The 18,932-nt window shown below is 39.3% G+C and overlaps 1 protein-coding gene across 1 annotated transcript in view; it reads left to right on the top strand.

Annotated features, from left to right (window-relative positions):
- Nucleotides 1–18,932, top strand: part of ADAMTS12 (ADAM metallopeptidase with thrombospondin type 1 motif 12) — a 141,056-nt gene that overhangs the window by 58,477 nt on the left and 63,647 nt on the right. The window contains exons 4-6 of the mRNA XM_027709467.1: nt 14,494–14,690; nt 16,559–16,642; nt 18,298–18,422. Coding sequence (XP_027565268.1) covers nt 14,494–14,690; nt 16,559–16,642; nt 18,298–18,422 — 406 coding nt within the window. The remainder of the gene's footprint in view (nt 1–14,493; nt 14,691–16,558; nt 16,643–18,297; nt 18,423–18,932) is intronic.

Raw genomic sequence — 18,932 nt, 5'->3', positions numbered from 1 at the left:
CCATTTTCCAAATAGTACGAGTCAAAACTATAAGGAGGGAAAAATCTCCTTCATTGTGACCCAGCAGTCTTTCTGTCCAGTCACTCTGTCACTGCAAAAAAGTAGTATTTGCTACACCATACTTGCTTACTGCACTTGCATTCCTGCAGTTTAAAGGATAGACTGTGGTCTCTTCCATATCTTCATTGAAACATTTTGCTTAACTACTCATCAGATTGAGGAGTCTCAGCCTGCATCCAGACTAAACTTAGTTCAGCATTTCTAACTGTGTACTGTTATAGAGGAATATAGGGTGCACTTGCTCTATGCCTACAGCTTTCCTTATCAAACTGCGTGTGATGCTACCGCACTTCTTGAGTATTGCAATTGATTGGGTAAGCAAATGCTTTGGTAATGTAAATGTTAAATTGCTGCAGTATTGATTCTGAGAGCAATAGCACACTTTAAAATTAAACTGTTACACATCACATGCCATCTTCTTTTACAGGATAACACTGGCCTTGAATAATGTAAACCATATTTCCACAGGTGAAATAGAAAACGCAGAAAGCTTAGCTGCCTTTGGTAAATATTTTTGATGCAGGAATTTGAAAATTTGCTCAAAACACTTGACTCATTAATGGAGTAGTGTTGGCAGAGATGTTCAGGCTTCAGTCTGGTTAGGGCCAGATTTCTCAGTCATACTGAACTCTCTGTGAACCTTCTAATAAGTAACTACAATTGCCATATTATTTCTGGGCAGATCACAGATTTCTAATTCTTCTGAGAAGTGCCGGACTTGTTCTTTGGAGCTAACGTACTGATATGGGCTCAGTGTTCTCAGTCAGTTTCTCCAAAGTCTGCGTGTCCTTGAAGAGCCTCTGGCAGCCTCTTGTCATACATGAGCCACTTTAAACAGGTGTCTGAGCACAGTTTTTCTGCATGAAACAGAGTGTCCTTGAAGCTTGTCCTTGTTTGTGGCTATGTTCTTCACTCTTCATGTCCCAGCAGCTTCTTAAACTTGGATGCATTTCATGTACTTGGAGAGATGCCTCTGGATGAATTGTACTTGAAAGGCAATCATAATTCTCCTCTAAGCATAGATTTTAGCTTTATGATTAGCTGGAAATGAGGGGAACTGTATAACTCGCGAGGTTATTTTTTCTATCCACCACTATTCAGTCACCTTGTAAGATTTCTCCTTTTTAGGGAGAAGTGGGGCCACAGCTGGACTTATCCCACACCGTGCAGAATTACTCAAGCTGCACAGATATTCTGCACTCCTGATTATCTGCTAGGGGTAGGATGGAGTTCTCATCCCCACTGCTGTGGGGACCATTCTCATAATGAACTCTGGTAATACTGAGTAACTTAGAACTTTGTGTTTAGTAGACAGATGTTCACTAGTCAGCTGTCTGCAGAAAGGCATCTTTTGGAGTTCAGAAAGTAATTGATTGACGCGGGTCTTTATGTCTGAACTGGTTTCGCATTTGATTACTTGAAACAAAGATCTACCTCAAGACAGTTTTAGTGACCTACTTGACTTGCTAGCTGGATTTGATTTGTTGTGAAAGACTCCTAGTAGAGTGAGGTTTGTTGCTTGTTTTCACTGTGCGTATGTGAAGACTGCATGTTGGAAGGTGTCTTTGGAATATTGACTCTTTACTGTGTGCTATTTCTGAACTGTCTTGAAAAAACTGTACATAAAAAACAGACTGGAGGGACACCATTCAGTTAAAGATCATACAGATTATATACATTTTTTTTCCTACAAAAAGAAATTATCCACAACAAATAGACGTCCACCTTTATGCAAAAAAAAAGGTGACCAGAAGATTGCTATGTTAGGAGGCGTAGTAAATGTTTTTAGTTGTTGCCCTTAAATCCTACCCTTGTTTGAAGACTTTGTGCAACTATTTCTTGCATGTCAAGGTTTCTATATGAAAGAGAATAAGAGACAATGTTGATTATTGTTTTCCATGATCTCGTCTACTCTTACCACTTGTCTTCTTTTGCAAATATTTAACCTAAACATACTTTAGCAGACAGCATGTAATCAGGTGTCTTAGCTGAAAAAAATAGGTATTCCTGTCCTCTTTAAACAGCAATGATGAGGTCTTTTGCACATAAATTAGATTGTTACAGAAAGTCGCTTTTAAGTTGTTCTAATCAGTGTCAAGAAACACTGCCCAAAAAATACTATTGATTTCTTCTTTCTTTTAAAAAATGTCTAATATTTTGCTCAGCTGCCAAACAGCACCTGAGTTGAAGCTGCAGAGACATAGATTTTTTATACTTTAAATACTTTTTAAACACAGTTATAACACCATCTCAGCCTGTCTCCCATTCTGCCCACGTTGGAATTAGCAGCAAGTTTCCTACCTGCCCAAACTCTAAAACAAGATGAATCAAGTTCTTTCCTCTCTGATCTGCATTGTTGTTGGTTGAGCCCGCAGTCTTGGTTTTCCTCAGTTCTGTGGAGGTTTGGATTTGAATCAAAGTCTTCTTTCAGATACCGGAGTTTTAACAAGGGATCATTGCTGTCATTTTCTGTATTATTTGCCTGACATTATTTGCCTGACATTCTCCAGATAAAATATTCACTGAACTACTCACTGCTTTATAGTATTTTCAGTGTCCCAGTTGCATCCATTGCCCACGATGAGGTACTTCTGTGAGCCAGGTCTTCATCAGTAGAAATGGAAGATGATGAGAGGCTTAAAATTTCACCTGTCAGGGAGGTCATAGGGAAGAAGGCAGTTTCTTGCAAAGTCCAGACTGGTAATATTGGTAGGCAGCTGAAAGTTGTCCAAGCAGAGATAGGTTTTACATTGAGGAATGGATTACTGAACAATCCCTTCCTCAGCGGATGGGTATAGCTTGGTTTTATACATCATTGTCAATTTTTTGGATATTTTTCTCTCCTTAAGCTATAATTAATCATACTGTTTTATGATGAATGTAAGCTGGATGTTTCTCTCAGGCAAACCTGCATTTTCCCCTCTTTCTGGTCCCATGCATTTACATACCTTTATTGTCTTAAGGCTTCCTGGAGAGAAGAGGAGCCAGGGGCTTTTTGCAAATGAAAATTGAAATTGTTTTTTTTTTTAAAAAGAGGCTCAATCTGTTGGCAGGGCTTTGTTTGATTCTGTTTCCATGGGAGAGCAAATTTCAAAGCTCAAACTCAGTTCTAAGCAAACACTTTCAAAGTTCTTGGCATTTTAGTGTGGGAGCCCCAAAAGCTCCTGTCTGTGAAGGATTCTGGCATAGTTTTTTGTAGGCGGTGAACCACAGGGAGTTCAGTTAATTAAAGCTGGTGTTATTGGTGAACATCTATCCTGTGCATGACAGAAATAGAAGTGAATTAATGAGATCGTGACATCCAACAGGTTTTGGTGCCCCTGACAATCAATCTCTAATAGGAAACTGGAATCAAAGGAAAAAGGTCACTCTTTAAACTCTGGCTAAAACTGGAAACATCCTTTAGCCCATGCAGCGGTGTTCATGAAGAGCTGAATATGACACAGGTCACCTGAAATTGGTGTTATCTTGAGAGGATTGCTCATGCAAGATGCCTGGTGGCAGGAGTTATTAACCTCTCACATGCAAAGATGCTTTTGGCTGCCTCCCCTGAGATGTCTTGATGTCATTTATGCTGTTCTTCCCCTTTCTTCTTCTAGCACTTTACAGGCACCTCTGTCAGCTACCCCAGCTGCAGGATGGAGTCTGTCCCTGCTTTGCTGTTTCAGTGCTGTTGTCTGTGTATAGGTTCCTCTTCAGTGGCTTAATCAGGCAAAATGAAATCACGTGCGCTGAGTTGGAGCAGGAGAACCTCAACAACCATCTCTCAAAATGTCACGAAGCTGGAAAATGTTGTTATCAGGACTTACTTCTAAGAATAGTAAACATAAAAAGCCATATATGTCTGAGATTTTCAAGATATCATATTAGCATAATTCATTTCAGAGTGACCAACCCCTTCACAGGCCCAGGCTCAGGGGGAGTCCTCATCTGTAAGAGCTATGCTTTCACTGCTGATGTTTGCTGCAGAAGCACAGCAGGGTTGGGGCAGAGGCTTTGAAGACTGTACTGCTTAGTAACATCATCTGAAATACAAGACATTTGGCCTCAGCCAAGGACAAGGAGGCCCCTCAAAATGCTAGCATGTGCTTTTTCCTCTGAACATGCTAGTGGAGAAACGGAATGGAAAAAAACAACAGCTGGTCCAGAGAAAGGCCAAATAAACTCTGTTGTGTAAGCCCAGAGATAAGAAGGTTATAGCATATGCAGCATTTCTTAATGATATCATACCAAAGCTGGAAAGAATAACATTTGATTTCAAGATTAATTCCAGTTTGTCTTTCCCTTCTTTCCTTCAGTAATCTAAATTTTAAACAAACTAATTAAAAGGCATCATTTAACTACCACTTCAAAGAACTATTCTGTAAGTAGCTTTTTTTTCCTTTACATCACAGACATTATACATTCATTTAATTGGAGTCCTTTACACTTCTTAAACTGTCTTTCGAATGTTTAGTACTGAGATTGTAAGTTTCTGGAACTATGGGTGAATTGTAGTTGCTATTTTGCATAGATAATGAACTTTGGTTCGAGGAATGTTTACTTGCAGATGGATGGTGCATTCATGAGCACCTGACCTCTCTGTCTGCAACATAATTCCAGCATAAAGGTCTTCAGACAGTTGCTTGAAGATTGGGAGATGGAGAAAATGAAGCACAGAATTTTGCTGACTTGACACCTGTCCACCCAGGTCTGTTCCCTCCCCCATCTTCCTTTCAAATTTCATCTCATATGGTGATGCCAAAAAGACTGAGTGGCCTATGGTATTTTAGGGAATTGGGTGTTCACTTTGGGGGTTTTTAAGGATGGCTGATGAGGAAAGGAATAGGATGCAGCCATTCTCTTTCACCCTTGTTTACATGTAAATGGCTCATGCTCATCCTGCTCCTCGCATGATGAAAGTAAGTCATGATAGCTTTGAGTGATATCAGAAAAAAGTACTGTTTTCTTCATCATTTCAGAGGAAGTAAGGGAAAAAAGCAGTTGAAATTTAAATCCTGTAAATGTAATGTTAGAAGGCAAACATCAGTTTGAATATGCAGTTCATTACAATAGCTAATTAGGTCTGTTATAAAATTAATGGTATTACCTATTTGTTTGCTAGTTGAGATCAATGATTTCTGAACGTTACTGTCTGTTGGCATCTTCAGACTGATTTGTCATTTTAAGGCTTTTACATAGTAAAACTCAATGGCAGCAGGTGGAATGGTTATTAGAGATGCTGCTCAATTTTCTCATAGGCCTGGGTTTTGCGGCAGAGACTGCTTTGGGACTTCCCTGTTTCTAGGATCCCAAGATGAGAGCAGGACAGTGACAGTGGCAGACTGGAAGGGGTGAAGCAGGGATAACTGTCAGTCAAGCTGTGTTTGCCAGACGGTGTTGGATTACCCTTCCTGTTGGAAGCACAGGTCTATTTTATTTGCTCTCAAATCACTCTGTGTGATCCAGCACAATGTGTCTTATACCCCCTCGCAGGGAAAGGCATGGAGGTTGCTGTTCCTTCTAGATCTGAAGAATTTCCTGGGTTTGCAATTAGTTACTAGCTTGCTGCTTGGCACAAAGAAAATAGAGAAGAAAACTGAGCATCCTGAAAGCTGAGTAGAAGGGGTTGCAATGGGATGCAAAAGCTGCTGGTGGTGAAGGCTGCTAGGAACACTGCTAAGTTGGCCGTGCCAATAAGGGAGTCTAAAAATAGGCTATTTTTTCTTGATTCTCAGGCAGATCTGGCACCATGACCTGAATTCTGTTGAGTTGCAGCCTGTTTGCTGTACCACGTCCAGTGTGCTCTAACAAGTTCTTGTTTGTCCTGTATAAACTTATATTTAGCTGAATTAATGAGCAGGTACAGTTTGTAGAATGAGACCAATGGAGAATTCCTGGGAATGTCAATAACACATAAAATAGCTAATGTATGTACCAAATTAGGGTTTCATCTTCAGTTTACTAAAAGCCAGGGACATGTGTTTTTCAGCAGGATTTTAGAGCATTTGGAAAGCACTGATTACTGTCTGGCTTTCCAGCTTTTAAAACCACTTTCCAGTCCTTTCAGTGCACACTGTCTATTAACTTTGAGAAACTATTTCAGAGAAAAAGAGAGGTGAAGAGGAATGTGTTTAAATTGGTAAGCTAAATAAAATGTTGAAATGTAGTGCTGAAGTAAAACCTGGCAATTTATACAGGGAACACTAATGGACCTTCTGTATAGCTACTTGGATGATTTGAAAAAGTTCCGTTTAAAAGTTATGAGGAGTATTGCAAATGATTTATTTGGTTTTAGAGTATGTTTCTTCCACCTCCTTGTCCCTCTGAGTGTTTTGCTAACAAATTTTGTAATACATTTTCTTTGATGTCACTACAACCTACAGTAGGTAGTTCTATGGCTCACACAGAGGATACATTCTAATAAGTTCTGAAAGAAGCAGGGATCTGTCTTCTACATTAATGAATTTAAAATAAGATGTAGAGAAAAAAAGGGAAAGTTTAATCTAGATATTTTCTTAACGTTCTCCTGTCCTTTTGTGTTATAGGTCAGAATTTGAAGGCAGCTAAGAGACAATTTTTCGAACTGTGATTATAAGACCAGGAAAATTCTCATTGTCAGTGCTCAGTGAAATAATCTTCTGTATATTTTAATGGGTGTTCCATTAATTTATGTAAGACAATGCGTCCTCATACATTTTTACTTAAATATTTAGGATCTGATTATTTCAAATTATTTCTTAGCCAGTCAATTCTGCAAATACAAAGATAAAATTCTGTCTAGAACCAATTTTTTTAAAAATTAATTTTATCTCTTTTATGCTTAGACTTGAAATCATCTATTTCTGCCTAGTGCTTTATAACTGGACTACCATCTTCCAAATGGAGAACTCTCTCAAATCCAGTCTTGAAACTATGTTTTAAACTAAATTCTTGACTGATTTTTATGTAAGAAAGAGTTAAAGTAGGCAAATCTGCATTCTTGAAGTCTACCCAGTGTTTTTGTGGTGGAAAAGACAAATCCAATGGCAGAATGTGTAGCAGAAAACTGACATTGTAAATGAGTAGAATAGCTGCAAAGGCGGGCAGTTTACATAATGAACGTAAAAGAGATTGTCTTTAATAACTTTGCTTGAAAAACCCTGTTTAAAAGATTCCCGTGGTATTCTCTGCACCATATATTCTGGTTTACAGTATTACCTTTTATATGTAAGGTAAGATAAGTTACTCTCAAAGTGTAACACTGTAGGTATTCATGTCCACCACTATTCCCACACAATGAGATCATTTTTGTGTCAATAAATTCAATACTCCAGTGTTCTTTGACATTGCTGCCAAGTAGCACACAACAGTCTGTGTGCATACATTAAATTTTCTCAGTCTCTTTATCAGAGTGGCCAGATCCTGACTACTGAGAGGAATGGCTGGCCTGGTTCCACTCCTGTGCCATGGTAATTCATATGGTCAAAGCAGGTCTTACAGAAACAACCTTCTGCTTGCTGGTTGTGACTCTTAGAGCCATTTGGAGATTGCTGGGGGATGAGCTGAACAGCTCTTTTTGAGCTGTCTTTGACCCAGAACAAGTCCAAGCAGAGCGAAGGCATCAGGGCAGAGAGTGCTGACATCTGAAAGAGAGTTGGCTTGAAAATGGCCTCAGGGCTTCAGGTGCCTGGGCTCACTCCTGGGAGTCACAGCTGAGCTGGAACCTTGCCTAGTAGTCAGTGAGGGTAGTTTTTTGGTGTCTTGGGAAGAGAAGAGGTGCAGTTAGGGAAGGAAGTGCAGAAGAATGCAGTAGGATCAAGACAAGGAGTAGTACTGTGGTGGGATGATGTGAAATACCTTTAGTTCATGATTCATGCCTTTCACAGACAGTTGCAAACCAAACCGTGGAGGTTCAGTTTTTGTTAGCATTGGAGTTTCTTTGTGAGGGGGAAGCTATGAGTTGGAGCAGGGTCTAGGTCCTGCAGGGGGGCTGCATCCTGTTTTGGGACCACCCAGCAGCCTGGGTAAACACAGGAGTGGTAGCATCTCATGGCTGTGCTGTGCTGCCTGTGTGTGTTTGCCTCTGACTTCCCTCCTATCCCTCCTTGAGAGGAGGCAGGAGCAGCTGGTCCCAGCTGGTTCTGTACTGATCATTTGCAAGGACTGAGAGATGCAAGTGGCTGATTTTGCTGTATTAACTGAAGGGAAGTGATGACCCAGTGAGGAGTTCCTGTGGTGCACAGGTTGGCTCTTGGAGACCTAGAGAAAGCCCTTAAACCCGGTTGACATTTCTGACTTTTCATGGGGAAGCATAAACAGGCAAAACAGTACTGGGCATATTTTAAGATCTGGTTAGTGAGAGATGCCTCTGCCCAAATTAAGACTCAAAGGAGACCATGTGCCAAACTCAACAATATGGATTTTATTTAACAATGAATGTTAGGTAGAGAGATAGAAAGAAATAAGTTCCTACTGTGGCCTAGACAGTGTTTGAGACAGGCAACTCTGCTCTTTAAGTCCTTACAACATATTGGTTTTGTCATGATGGTGATACTACAACCTGTTGCACTACTGACAACACTTTCGGTGAAGAAGTTGTTCTTAATATCCAAACTGAACCTCCCCTGTCACAACTTGAGGCCAGTTCTTCTTGTCTTATTGCTTGTCAACCTGGGAGAAGAGACCAACCCCCACCTGGCTACAACCTCCTTTCAGGTAGCTGTAAAGAGTGATAAATTCTCTCCTCAGCCTCCTTTTCTCCAGACTAAACACCACCAGCTCTCTCAGTGACTTCTCATCAGATTTGAGCTCCAGACCCTTCACCAGCTCTGTTGTCCTTGTCTAGATACACTCCAGCACCTCAATGTCTTTCTTGTAATGAACAAGATCCTTGTACCCTTTTAGCCTTATTCTTGTTCCTGACTGCAGGAGGTTGGTGACCTCTCATTGCCAACATATCACCAGTTTGGTTTTTCTTCATTATTATGTGAATTAAATTTATGGAACATTACCAGAAACTTTTGGACTCTGATTCATGAGCTTCTGGAAACTATTTAGTTAACCAAACTGGAAATCAGATCAACCCTGACAATGCAGAGATAACTACTTCAAGATGTCACTTTCAGTTTTTTGCATTAATTTTACATGAATGAATTTTCATACAGATATGAAAAAAGAAGAAAAATTAATTGTCAAATTATTAATTGTAAAATAATTATTAATTATAAAATTATTAATATGTTAAAATTCACATTTTCATAATCACAGTTCCCAAAAACTGCATTTCTCTGTCGTTCTTGGGTTAACAGTTCTTCAATTATTTGGTAAGAGACATTTTGACATAGAAATAATTTACTGTGAGTTTTTAATCTGAAATTTTTTTTACAGTAAAAGATATTCTATTTTAGAAGATACTTTTTTCATTTAATAATTAAATTTCATTTTTAATTTTAATAGAATTGTGCTGTAAGTTAAATTGTATTCAGTTGCCATTTTATCAAGAGCTAGATTAATTCATAGAAATGTCACCTTGTTCTTCTAAACCATTTCATTAATGTTTTTGCCAAAATAAGAGAGATGAGCCACTGAATTTACCAAGTGAATGAGCTTGGAAAGGTCAAATTTCATTGAGTAATGCATTCCTAGAAAAGCACCTGATGCAGCTATAATTTTTAACTGTCCCTTATTGACTTGGGTTTAATTCCTGGGTAAAAAAAAATAAGAACATAGGGGCAGAAGGATAGTCATTGCAAAACATTGGAAGCCTCAGGCATAGCTGTCTCTCACAATGTTATTCTCTATGTACCTCCTGATGCCAGTGGCCCAGCACATCTATCATTCCATCCTTCCAGCCCAAGTGGTAATGAGCAGCAGACACACTGAGCAGCAGTATCTGATTAAGTGAATCAGTCAACACAGGTCCAATTTTAGCTTCATTCTGCACTAAAGTGGTGTGTCTCCACTGTTTGATACGTCACGTTTCTGACAGCAGGAATGTCAAAGTTAAACAAACCTTGCAGAGTTGTAAGCTTTCTTTCTCTGTGCTTGTTTTTGCTGGGACTTGGCGGTTGTCAGCGTGGGCTTGTATGTGATTAAATTGTTGTAATAGTTTCCTGTGTGAACACTCCACACTCGGAAAGCATTTGTGTGATTTAGCTTAACCTGTTTTAGAAATGCTTATAAAAAGAGCTGGTTTGGTTATCTCTGCAATTTTAAATTCACATGCTCACTTTCTTGCATTACAACAGTTTTCCCATTATAGCCTGTGAGTCCTTATTCTCCCACTGTCAGCATCCAAATTTAGTTTTGCTATGGCTGTTTATAAGCAGAAACCATCTGTACAAAACTTCCTTGTCTGTTTTACGAGAGCTAGTTAGAACAGGGAATGGGGATCTCCTACTGCATTTGTTTTATAAATAATTAATAAGTTCTTGCAGTAAGTCAGCTGCCAAAGTTGCTCTCTTTCTTCATGAATGAAAGAGGGAGATGTCCTTTGTACAATGACTGTTTCAACAGAGTTTATTTACCTCTTGAAAAACTCACCGCAAAATTGTAGTAATTTTGTTAATACTTAACCTAAAGGCACATCTTAAGACAAAGTGAAGTTTTTTTGGAAGAATCATAATGTAGCAAGTTATGAACAGTGTGAAATTTGTTCGTCTAGCATCCCTCCTGTTCACGCCTCCTATCTGGAGTTGTAGCATTTTGACTGTGAACAACATAGACTGGTAAAAATGAAAGAGCCCTTGTGCAAAGATAAAGGAGCTGAGGATAGAAAGTGAAGACATGAATCAGTACTACTATATTTTGTCTGACAGCCTTCAGTGGTAGGGTACATTCTTCTTTTCTGGGAATTTCCAGACATTTTCACCTTGCTTCTTCAAAGCCCTGTGTCTCCAAAGGTGTTGAAAGCTGGATATGTGTAGTTAGCACCTTGAGGTCCCCTTGTGTTGCACTGTATGCTGCACTCTTCCTTGAGCAAGCCTGGGGGGAAAAATAACCTTTTTTATGGAAATCTCACATAATGCCCTTAAGAGAGGTGTGTCAGGTTTGTTCTTTAATGCCCCTTTGGGGCAGGGGAGGGCAAGCAAAAATTAACTGCTTAATAATCAAGCAAAATCAAGCAACATTTTGAGAGGATGAGCTGTTCAAAGTAGAGAAGAACTTCAGTGGTTTTTTTTATAGTGAGAACATTGATGGCTAAAGATTAGAAAGCTCTTTCTTGGGGAAAGAAAGATTGGCAAGGGGATTGGCAAAGTATGTTGTCACCTGATGAAAAATTAAACTGCTGTGCTAAAAGAGAGAGTATAACCTTTGTTTTCTTCACAGAAACCATGCAGCTTTAACCTGTGCTGAAGAAGTTTGTACAATCCTGGTTTTTCATATATAATTGAGTCTTACAGAGAACTTAAAATCTTTCCTTGTAACTGAAAGTTAAAGGTCCTTTATGTTGTTGTTAGTCAAGTAGGATTTGTATGGGTAGTTTCAGGGGACATTTTTATTTTCCATTAAAAACAACTCAGAATTTGGTTTTAAAAAGCAACCCTTTGACAGAAATTTATCAGCCATTTCTAACTAGAAGCTGATGAAATTTTGTCATTTACACCATTTCCTCTGGTTATGCAGTCACATGGCTGGATATCACATATGACTGTTGGAACGTTACTCATTTGGCTGAATCAGTTTTTCTAATAAAAGCTTCGCATCTGCAAATTTTTCTCCCGTGACAGCTAGAAACTTCTGAGTATTGCTGCTTGAATTTCATGCAGTTTGTTACCTGAATCTCTTACCAACCTTCTTTTTTAACTGTTAAGACTGTCCTGGGTATACTCTCAACACTACCTTTACTTCTATTCCTCAGGACTCCAGCGCTGTGTTATATCACTTCCTCAGAAATACATTGGCACACTCAGAGTATGAGTACCCCCTTTCTCTCTCCTATTGCTTGTGGAATGTGCTGTGCTCAGCAGTTATGACGGAAGAGCATGGGGAGGTAGACTTTTTTCCAGTAACAGCACTGGATGTTACTAGGTCTCAGACTTTTCAACACTTCCTGGGTATTCCTGAACTGGTGGGCTCTTAGTCAAGACTTCCATTTCTGGACAACAGGCTGCCTGGGATTTCTCAGCAAATCTGAAATCACTTGTAGCACTTTACTAATTCAAGGTAAAAGCAAGGTAAAGTTATTTAACTTCAAAATTAAAAGCTTAACAATCAAAATCTGGAGAGACATAAAAGCAGAAGTATAACTATACTTTGTAGCTGCCTGTTTGTTAGTGTAGCTCTAAGAGGTTCTCCCTCTATCTGGCTAAGAAAGCTGCCAGGAGACTTAACACAGCAGGGATCCAGTCCTTAGATGTCACCCGTCCAGGCAACATACCCTGCACAAGAGGATATCCATCACTGAGGAGAGAGTTTTGTCTGCAGAATCCTGTGGCTATCTGGCATTAATTTCCACAATTTGAATCTCTTCTGAGATTTTCCTGCAGTATAGAACCTCACGCTTAACCAGGACTCCAGTCTTTTCCCTGGGGGTTGTTCGCCATTACAGTCTCTATGACTTTAAACATTTTTAACTCCAGTGCTATCAGCTGCCCAGACAATTAGCAATACTTTTTGCCAGCTGTAAACACAAAGCCTGACAGCTGGCCTAACGTTTATTTGGCCATAAACAAGTCACTTAACCAGCAGTCTGAACAGAGTTTTTTTGTTCGAGTAGCTGTGGGGAAGGTTTTTCTCAGCACAAACCCCTTAAAATACAGATAATGAGAACTGTGCTTCACAGAAATAAGAATGCTGAAAACCATGCAAATGTACAAGAGAGACTAATGAATACAGCTGATAAATAGCCCCTCATTGAGGTGGAGATTGCTGTAGCTGAACAAAGATTGAGGGAGACAGCTGGAGTGATGCTGCAGTGTGGGTTAGTGGGGTTAGGGTAGAGGTCATAGCAGCAATAGTTCATTGCTGCTGTGTTCAGCACACTTGTGCACTGTGGCTCAGTTCTAAAAGCGCGAAGTGGCTGATGCTATTTTGTTTATTGAAGTGGCATATTTCAATTTTACACAGATGCGTTTTGAGTACCAGCACTTCTTTCCCTAGGCATCTTTCAGACTGACCTTAACATATACGATAAACCAAGATACTAGTCACATTTTACACTGAGAGATACATTATACACATCACTAATAGTCCAATGGTGCCTCATTTTGCAGATAAGCAAGGTACCATCATCTGTCTGCACTTGGGTCTTCTAAAAGGCAAACAGTGTATTCATGACAAGGGTGTAGCAGATCTACTGATGTGAACAAAAGATTTGGGACCTAGCTACCGGGTCATCCATTCTTCAAGGGAAAAGTGGTCTGGGTAACTGTTCCTCAACACTTGGGAGGAGGAAGTTATAATGCTGTCCTCTGCCACACAGTAGTGGGGATGATGCTGGAAAGGCTGGAAGCACTTTGAGGCAGGAGCTATCTTTCTGGCCTGCGGATGTGCTCCGTCTGGAATAACGATATGCTCTTCCATGAGTGAGATGCCAAGGTACTACTGCAATGTATGTAATAGAAACAATTGTTCCTGATCCTTCCTAGGACTCAGGAAATCCCTGCACTGTAGAAGTGTTTCTCTGGATTATGGATTGGAAAAATGCCAGCAGCTGCTGTTGAACTGGCATCTCATTTATTTTTCAGTCCTGGAGGTATTTACATCCCTAGTATTTCCCTGGTAACACTCAGCCTAGGCTGAGTGGAGACTAATTAGCCCCACTGAGTGCAGTGCAAGGTTGCTAACAACTCTACAGAGCCAAGACTTCTTCCGGAAAAGATTTAGATGCACAGATCCCAAAATTAAAGTGGAAGCAGTAAGTGTCTTGCCTGTCAGTCAGGCAGGATGACAGCAGCCGAGGAGCCTGTGGCTGCCTGCCCTGCTGGTATTTAGATGACACCTACTGGTCAAGTGTCCCCAGTCATTGAAGATATTTTCCACACACAGAACAAGGCAGTCTTGGATGTGTCATAGCACCGGTCTTAACGTGCAATCCTGATGAGAAAAAGGCTGCCTGTGGAGAAAGCATATCCCTTATCTTAAACTATGAACTGATGTCATTAGAAAGTTTAGAGCCAAACCACCAGGAAAGAACTCCTTGAAAATAGCATCCCCTATTCAATTTTTTTTTAATTTTTTTTTTAGCTTATCTCTGTCTCACAGCATAATCCCTGGCATTTGAATAATGTTAACTTTTGGATGGATGTTTAATCCATCTGGGGAGATTCAGATCTCTGCTGAACAGGGCCCTTAGCGGTCTGGTGTCACTTTGGATTTGGCCTTACAGTGGGTCAGGTAGGTGTAGCCAGGAGTCCTTTCCGACTTACATCATCCTGTGATGCTACCATTCTGTCTGCAAGTGTTATGGCCATACACTTCAAATCAAGCTTGAAAATTTGTTCAAGACAGCGCTGCTTCTCACTCTTCCAGATACCCACAACTTTTTCAAGCAGCAACAGCTTCGAAGGGAGAGGTGGGAACAAAATCACAAAGCTGCCAGAAAGGTTTCTCGGCGCTCTGTCAGCAAGGAGCGGTGGGTGGAGACGCTTGTGGTTGCAGACAGTAAGATGGTTGAGTACCATGGAAGTGACCACGTGGAATCATATATCCTCACTATAATGAATATGGTATGTACAACATTTTGAGGCTTTTAGATAGACAAATGAAGCAAACCTGAATTTGATTATGTTGCTGATCTCCTTGAAATAGGTCTGTAACATTGCTCACAGAGAGAAATGTGATATAATTCATGTATATATTATTGAAAGTCTATATTTTAGAATACCTTTTACTTTGTATTTTGTGTAAGCACAATTTTTCACTGGATTTTAAGGGAGAGAAGTGTCACAGCTATAAAAGCCACCACTTTCCACTGAAATTCTCTGTCTCCCCTGGAATCTGTTGCGCAGTGGTGATTTCAGATTTTCCACTACAGCAGTAGAGAGCAATTCTACAGGTTTTAAGCATACAAATTCTTTCATATATCTGTGCGTGAGAAAGGCACTCAGGAGCACACTGGTATTTTAGCAAGAGCTAAAATAAGAGTTTGTTACTGGTCACAAATCCAACCAGCACCGTAGGAGCTATTATGAAACAAGTTAACACTATCTCAGTTAAAACCAGTACAATTGTTTTCCCAGATAAGTATCCTGCCTAGAGTGTAAAGTTCACATTGGAGAAAAGTTGAGCTTTGCGTGCTTTCCTGTGTGGCAAGTTTCAAAATATAATTTGTTCTGGGAAAAGCCATAGCATTTCGTGAGACTACCTACAGATATGTCTTGTGTTATTATCTGTATAGTAAATATTGACCTTGAGAGTCTATTGAGGACGTGTTCTATGTGGTTATCATGGTGCATATGTAATATATGCTGAGTTAATCACAGCATAATTTTAGCCATGTTAACTGATCTGTCCCTTATATTTATACAGTGTGTTCCTAGCTGTGCCCCAATGAATCTGACTAGCTGCTGAGGCAGTGAGTCTGATTAAAAAGGTACAAAGGTTGTTTGAGCACATGGGGTTTTGTCCACACAGGGAAAAATGCATGGAATAAAAGCGAGTCATTATCAGGTTCAGGAACAAACAGGTCTCAACATTTTTTCTGCGGTCTGACCTTAGATATTAGGGTTACTTAAAATGTTTCAATCTTCTCCATGAAGTACCTTGAAAAAGACCCATATCCAAATCAGACCTTCGTGAACACAATTTCCACTTTATTTTGATAATTTCTTCTTTAGTGTTCTTCTCCATAATAGTTTTGATCCAAAGGCAATCCATTTTGTTCATTCATATTTCCTGTGATAGATGGCATAGGTCACATATAGATAGGTTGTGAGTATCATAATTCCTCCTGCCTAATTCAACATTGTAAGGATGTTTATGGCAGTTGGATCACATTTTTGCTGAGTTCAGTTCTTGTACAGTTTTATGTGTAGTCTTTTTTTAATGGAGTCATTATCCTGGCTTTTGTTCTTATCATCCTCTCCTGTGCTCTGAAAACACAAGACTGTTTCTCTTTACTTGTACTCTCTAAATTTTGCCTTTGTTTTTGCGACAGAATCTGATTCCTGTTGATTTAAACAGAATAATTTGATGTACTGGTTTATTTGGACCCTGAGGGGACCTGTCCATCAGTGTTATGTGACTGTAGATGTTGTGTTCTCTTCTGCTAGAGTTTTTTAAGAACTCTGAAGTTTTTGAAACGGAAATGGACACAATATAATCTTCTCTGGGCTTTTGCTCTTTAGCTTAGTAACTTTTGTATCATCACTTATTTGGCAGAGCTAACCTTTGCTGTAGTTCCAACATTTATTGCATTTCAGTAAACTCTCAGTTTACTGAGAGTTAAATCCTCTCATTGAGGATTTAAAAAGCAAAACAACACCCCCACCCCCAGATGAACAGTGTGCTAGAAGTAAATGTCATATTTTCTCTCTAAAGTCGTGTTCTGCTATAGAGGAATCAGTTAATCTCATACCTCCTGGCTCTGGCACAGGTTACAGGGTTGTTCCACGATCCAAGCATTGGCAATGCAATTCACATTGTGCTGGTCCGGCTCATCCTCTTTGAGGAGGAGGAGGTAAGGTTTTTATTTACCTTGAAATATCACTTATAAAACTTTTGAGTTCAGTACATTGAGGTGTAATCATATTTGCTTAAAATAATGTGTTAATTTTACTCTGTTAATAGTATTTGACATGTCTGGTTTTAGAATAAATGCTGCCTTGGATAGCAGTGATGACTTCGGATATTTCTGCACAGAACTGCCTGGGAAAATATAATTAAAACAGGCAAGTTAGGAATGGGGAAATGGAATCTGCCCAGCATCAAAAGAACATAGGATGCCGTGGAAGACTAGACGAGAAGCAGAAATTACGCATCAACATTCAGAATCTAATTATCTAACACTACCCGAAATGTATTGTAAAGTGTAGTGCTAGAGTATTTGCAGGTCTCTGAAGAATTAAATCTCTTACTGTGCAGTTCAAACACACATTTTTCTTTTAAAATCTCTTTTGAAGCAAAAAATTGAGGACTGAGTATATGTTAAGTGCTGTAAGCTAACTAGTTGGTAGTTTCCACTGTCTCTCTTTCACAGATATGTTGCTACATGCTTAAATACATGCTGATTGTAATAATTTTATAATTATTTTTAAAATACTGTGCATGACATAGCTAGCTGTCACTGCAGGAACACCTTAAATGGATTTTCTCAGTGGCTTATGATTTATAACCACAAGCCAGGTGGTCCCAGTGTTATTGAAGGCGGTAAACCAACCCACAGGGCCAGATTATATCTTCAAAAATATTTATTGTAATGGAGTCCTGTCCTTATAGCCAACAATCATCAGTTAAAACGTAAGAATATATGGCCCAAACCCTCTAATTTGCATCTGAACAGGACGATTGGGATCTGAGGTCCATGGTGAGCTCCAGCTAAGTTAACTTGCTAAATTTCAGTGGCTGTTTTGATACACACCGATACTGTTCAGTTGAGGATGCCAATGTTGGAGGTAAAAATGTTGGAAATCTTTCAAACTTTTGTTTTAAGTTACCCAGAAATTACCATCTGGTAACAATGTATACTTAGATGCTTCGTGAAAAATGAACTGAAGCAAGATAAAGTGAGTGTCCAAGACCAGAAATTAGAAAATTGGTTTTTGAATTAATTTATTTTGCATACTTTTTATTTCAGAATTTTCAGTCATCTGCACGTAAACTGTATAATAGTAAGTTGAGTGAGAAACGTTTATGACTGCATTGTTTCTCTTTGGAATTAAAAAATATTGTGAAATAAATACACTGTGAGGAGCATAGTTGTTCCCTGAGCGTGACAGTGTTCACATAACATTTAGGAACAAACTTGAGCATGAAGGCCCACATTAACTAGGCTTTACCTTCTCTTTAGAGGAAAACTTGATTTCAGGAGAATATAAAATGTTTGAAAGTTTCAATTCAGTACTGGATCTTACGAAGCTCACTTACCAAAAAATACATACATTTCTACATGTAATTTTTCCTTTAGCTGCACCAATTACAGGAATTTTAACATTTTAACTTAATATTCAATGTTAGATAAATAGATGTCATTGCTCCTAATGATGGCTCTAACTTCAGGCAAAAGCATAATCAATTACATTTCAATGATTACCCATTTCCACAGCTGAGTTCACTGAGATGTTATTACAATGCAGTATGGTCTTTACAATTATATTTTCCTTCATTTCCCATTAGCAAGGCTTGAAGATAGTACACCATGCTGATAAGACATTAGCCAGCTTCTGCAAATGGCAGAAGAACGTCAATCCGAAGAGTGATGTCAACCCCACGCACCACGATGTGGCCGTCCTCCTCACCAGGTATGACACCAGTTTGCCATCAGCCACTGACTGTTGTTCAGTTGCATTTTCTTGGAGATGATATTTTTTTTGTAAGCTTATGGCATAATTTAGTTCATCCTGCATAGAACTCAGCGAAGTGGTCCAGTGAAGACACATTGTTCCTGAAGCACAATGGTAGTGCAACAGTAGCACAGGGTGAGCAAGTCTGAGGCTGATAGAGCAGAGAATGTGAGTTGTATTATAAAAACATGGTTGAAATTGGGCCTAATGTACTTCTTAAAGGGATAATTTTTAATTTGTTTTCAAAATACTTATTACAGTGTGTTTGCATATGGGTTGGAGGTGCATCTTAGCCACAAAATTGAGATCTGTATGTCCTGAGAAATGAGCAATGTGCAGAGGTCATTTTCCCTACCTGGTTCTATCTCATTTTGTGCTCAATGACTTCTCTATTCTTCTTTGAGGCAATGTACCAAAAGAAAATAGAACATAGATGAACAACTCCTCAAGTAATGTACAAGTGCAGCT

Source organism: Neopelma chrysocephalum, unplaced genomic scaffold (genome assembly GCF_003984885.1).
Source record: "Neopelma chrysocephalum unplaced genomic scaffold, ASM398488v2 Primary Assembly neopelma1_96780, whole genome shotgun sequence".
Taxonomy (NCBI): domain Eukaryota; kingdom Metazoa; phylum Chordata; class Aves; order Passeriformes; family Pipridae; genus Neopelma; species Neopelma chrysocephalum.
The sequence above is the reverse complement of the archived record's forward strand: the minus strand, read 5'-3'. Positions and strand labels throughout refer to the sequence as shown.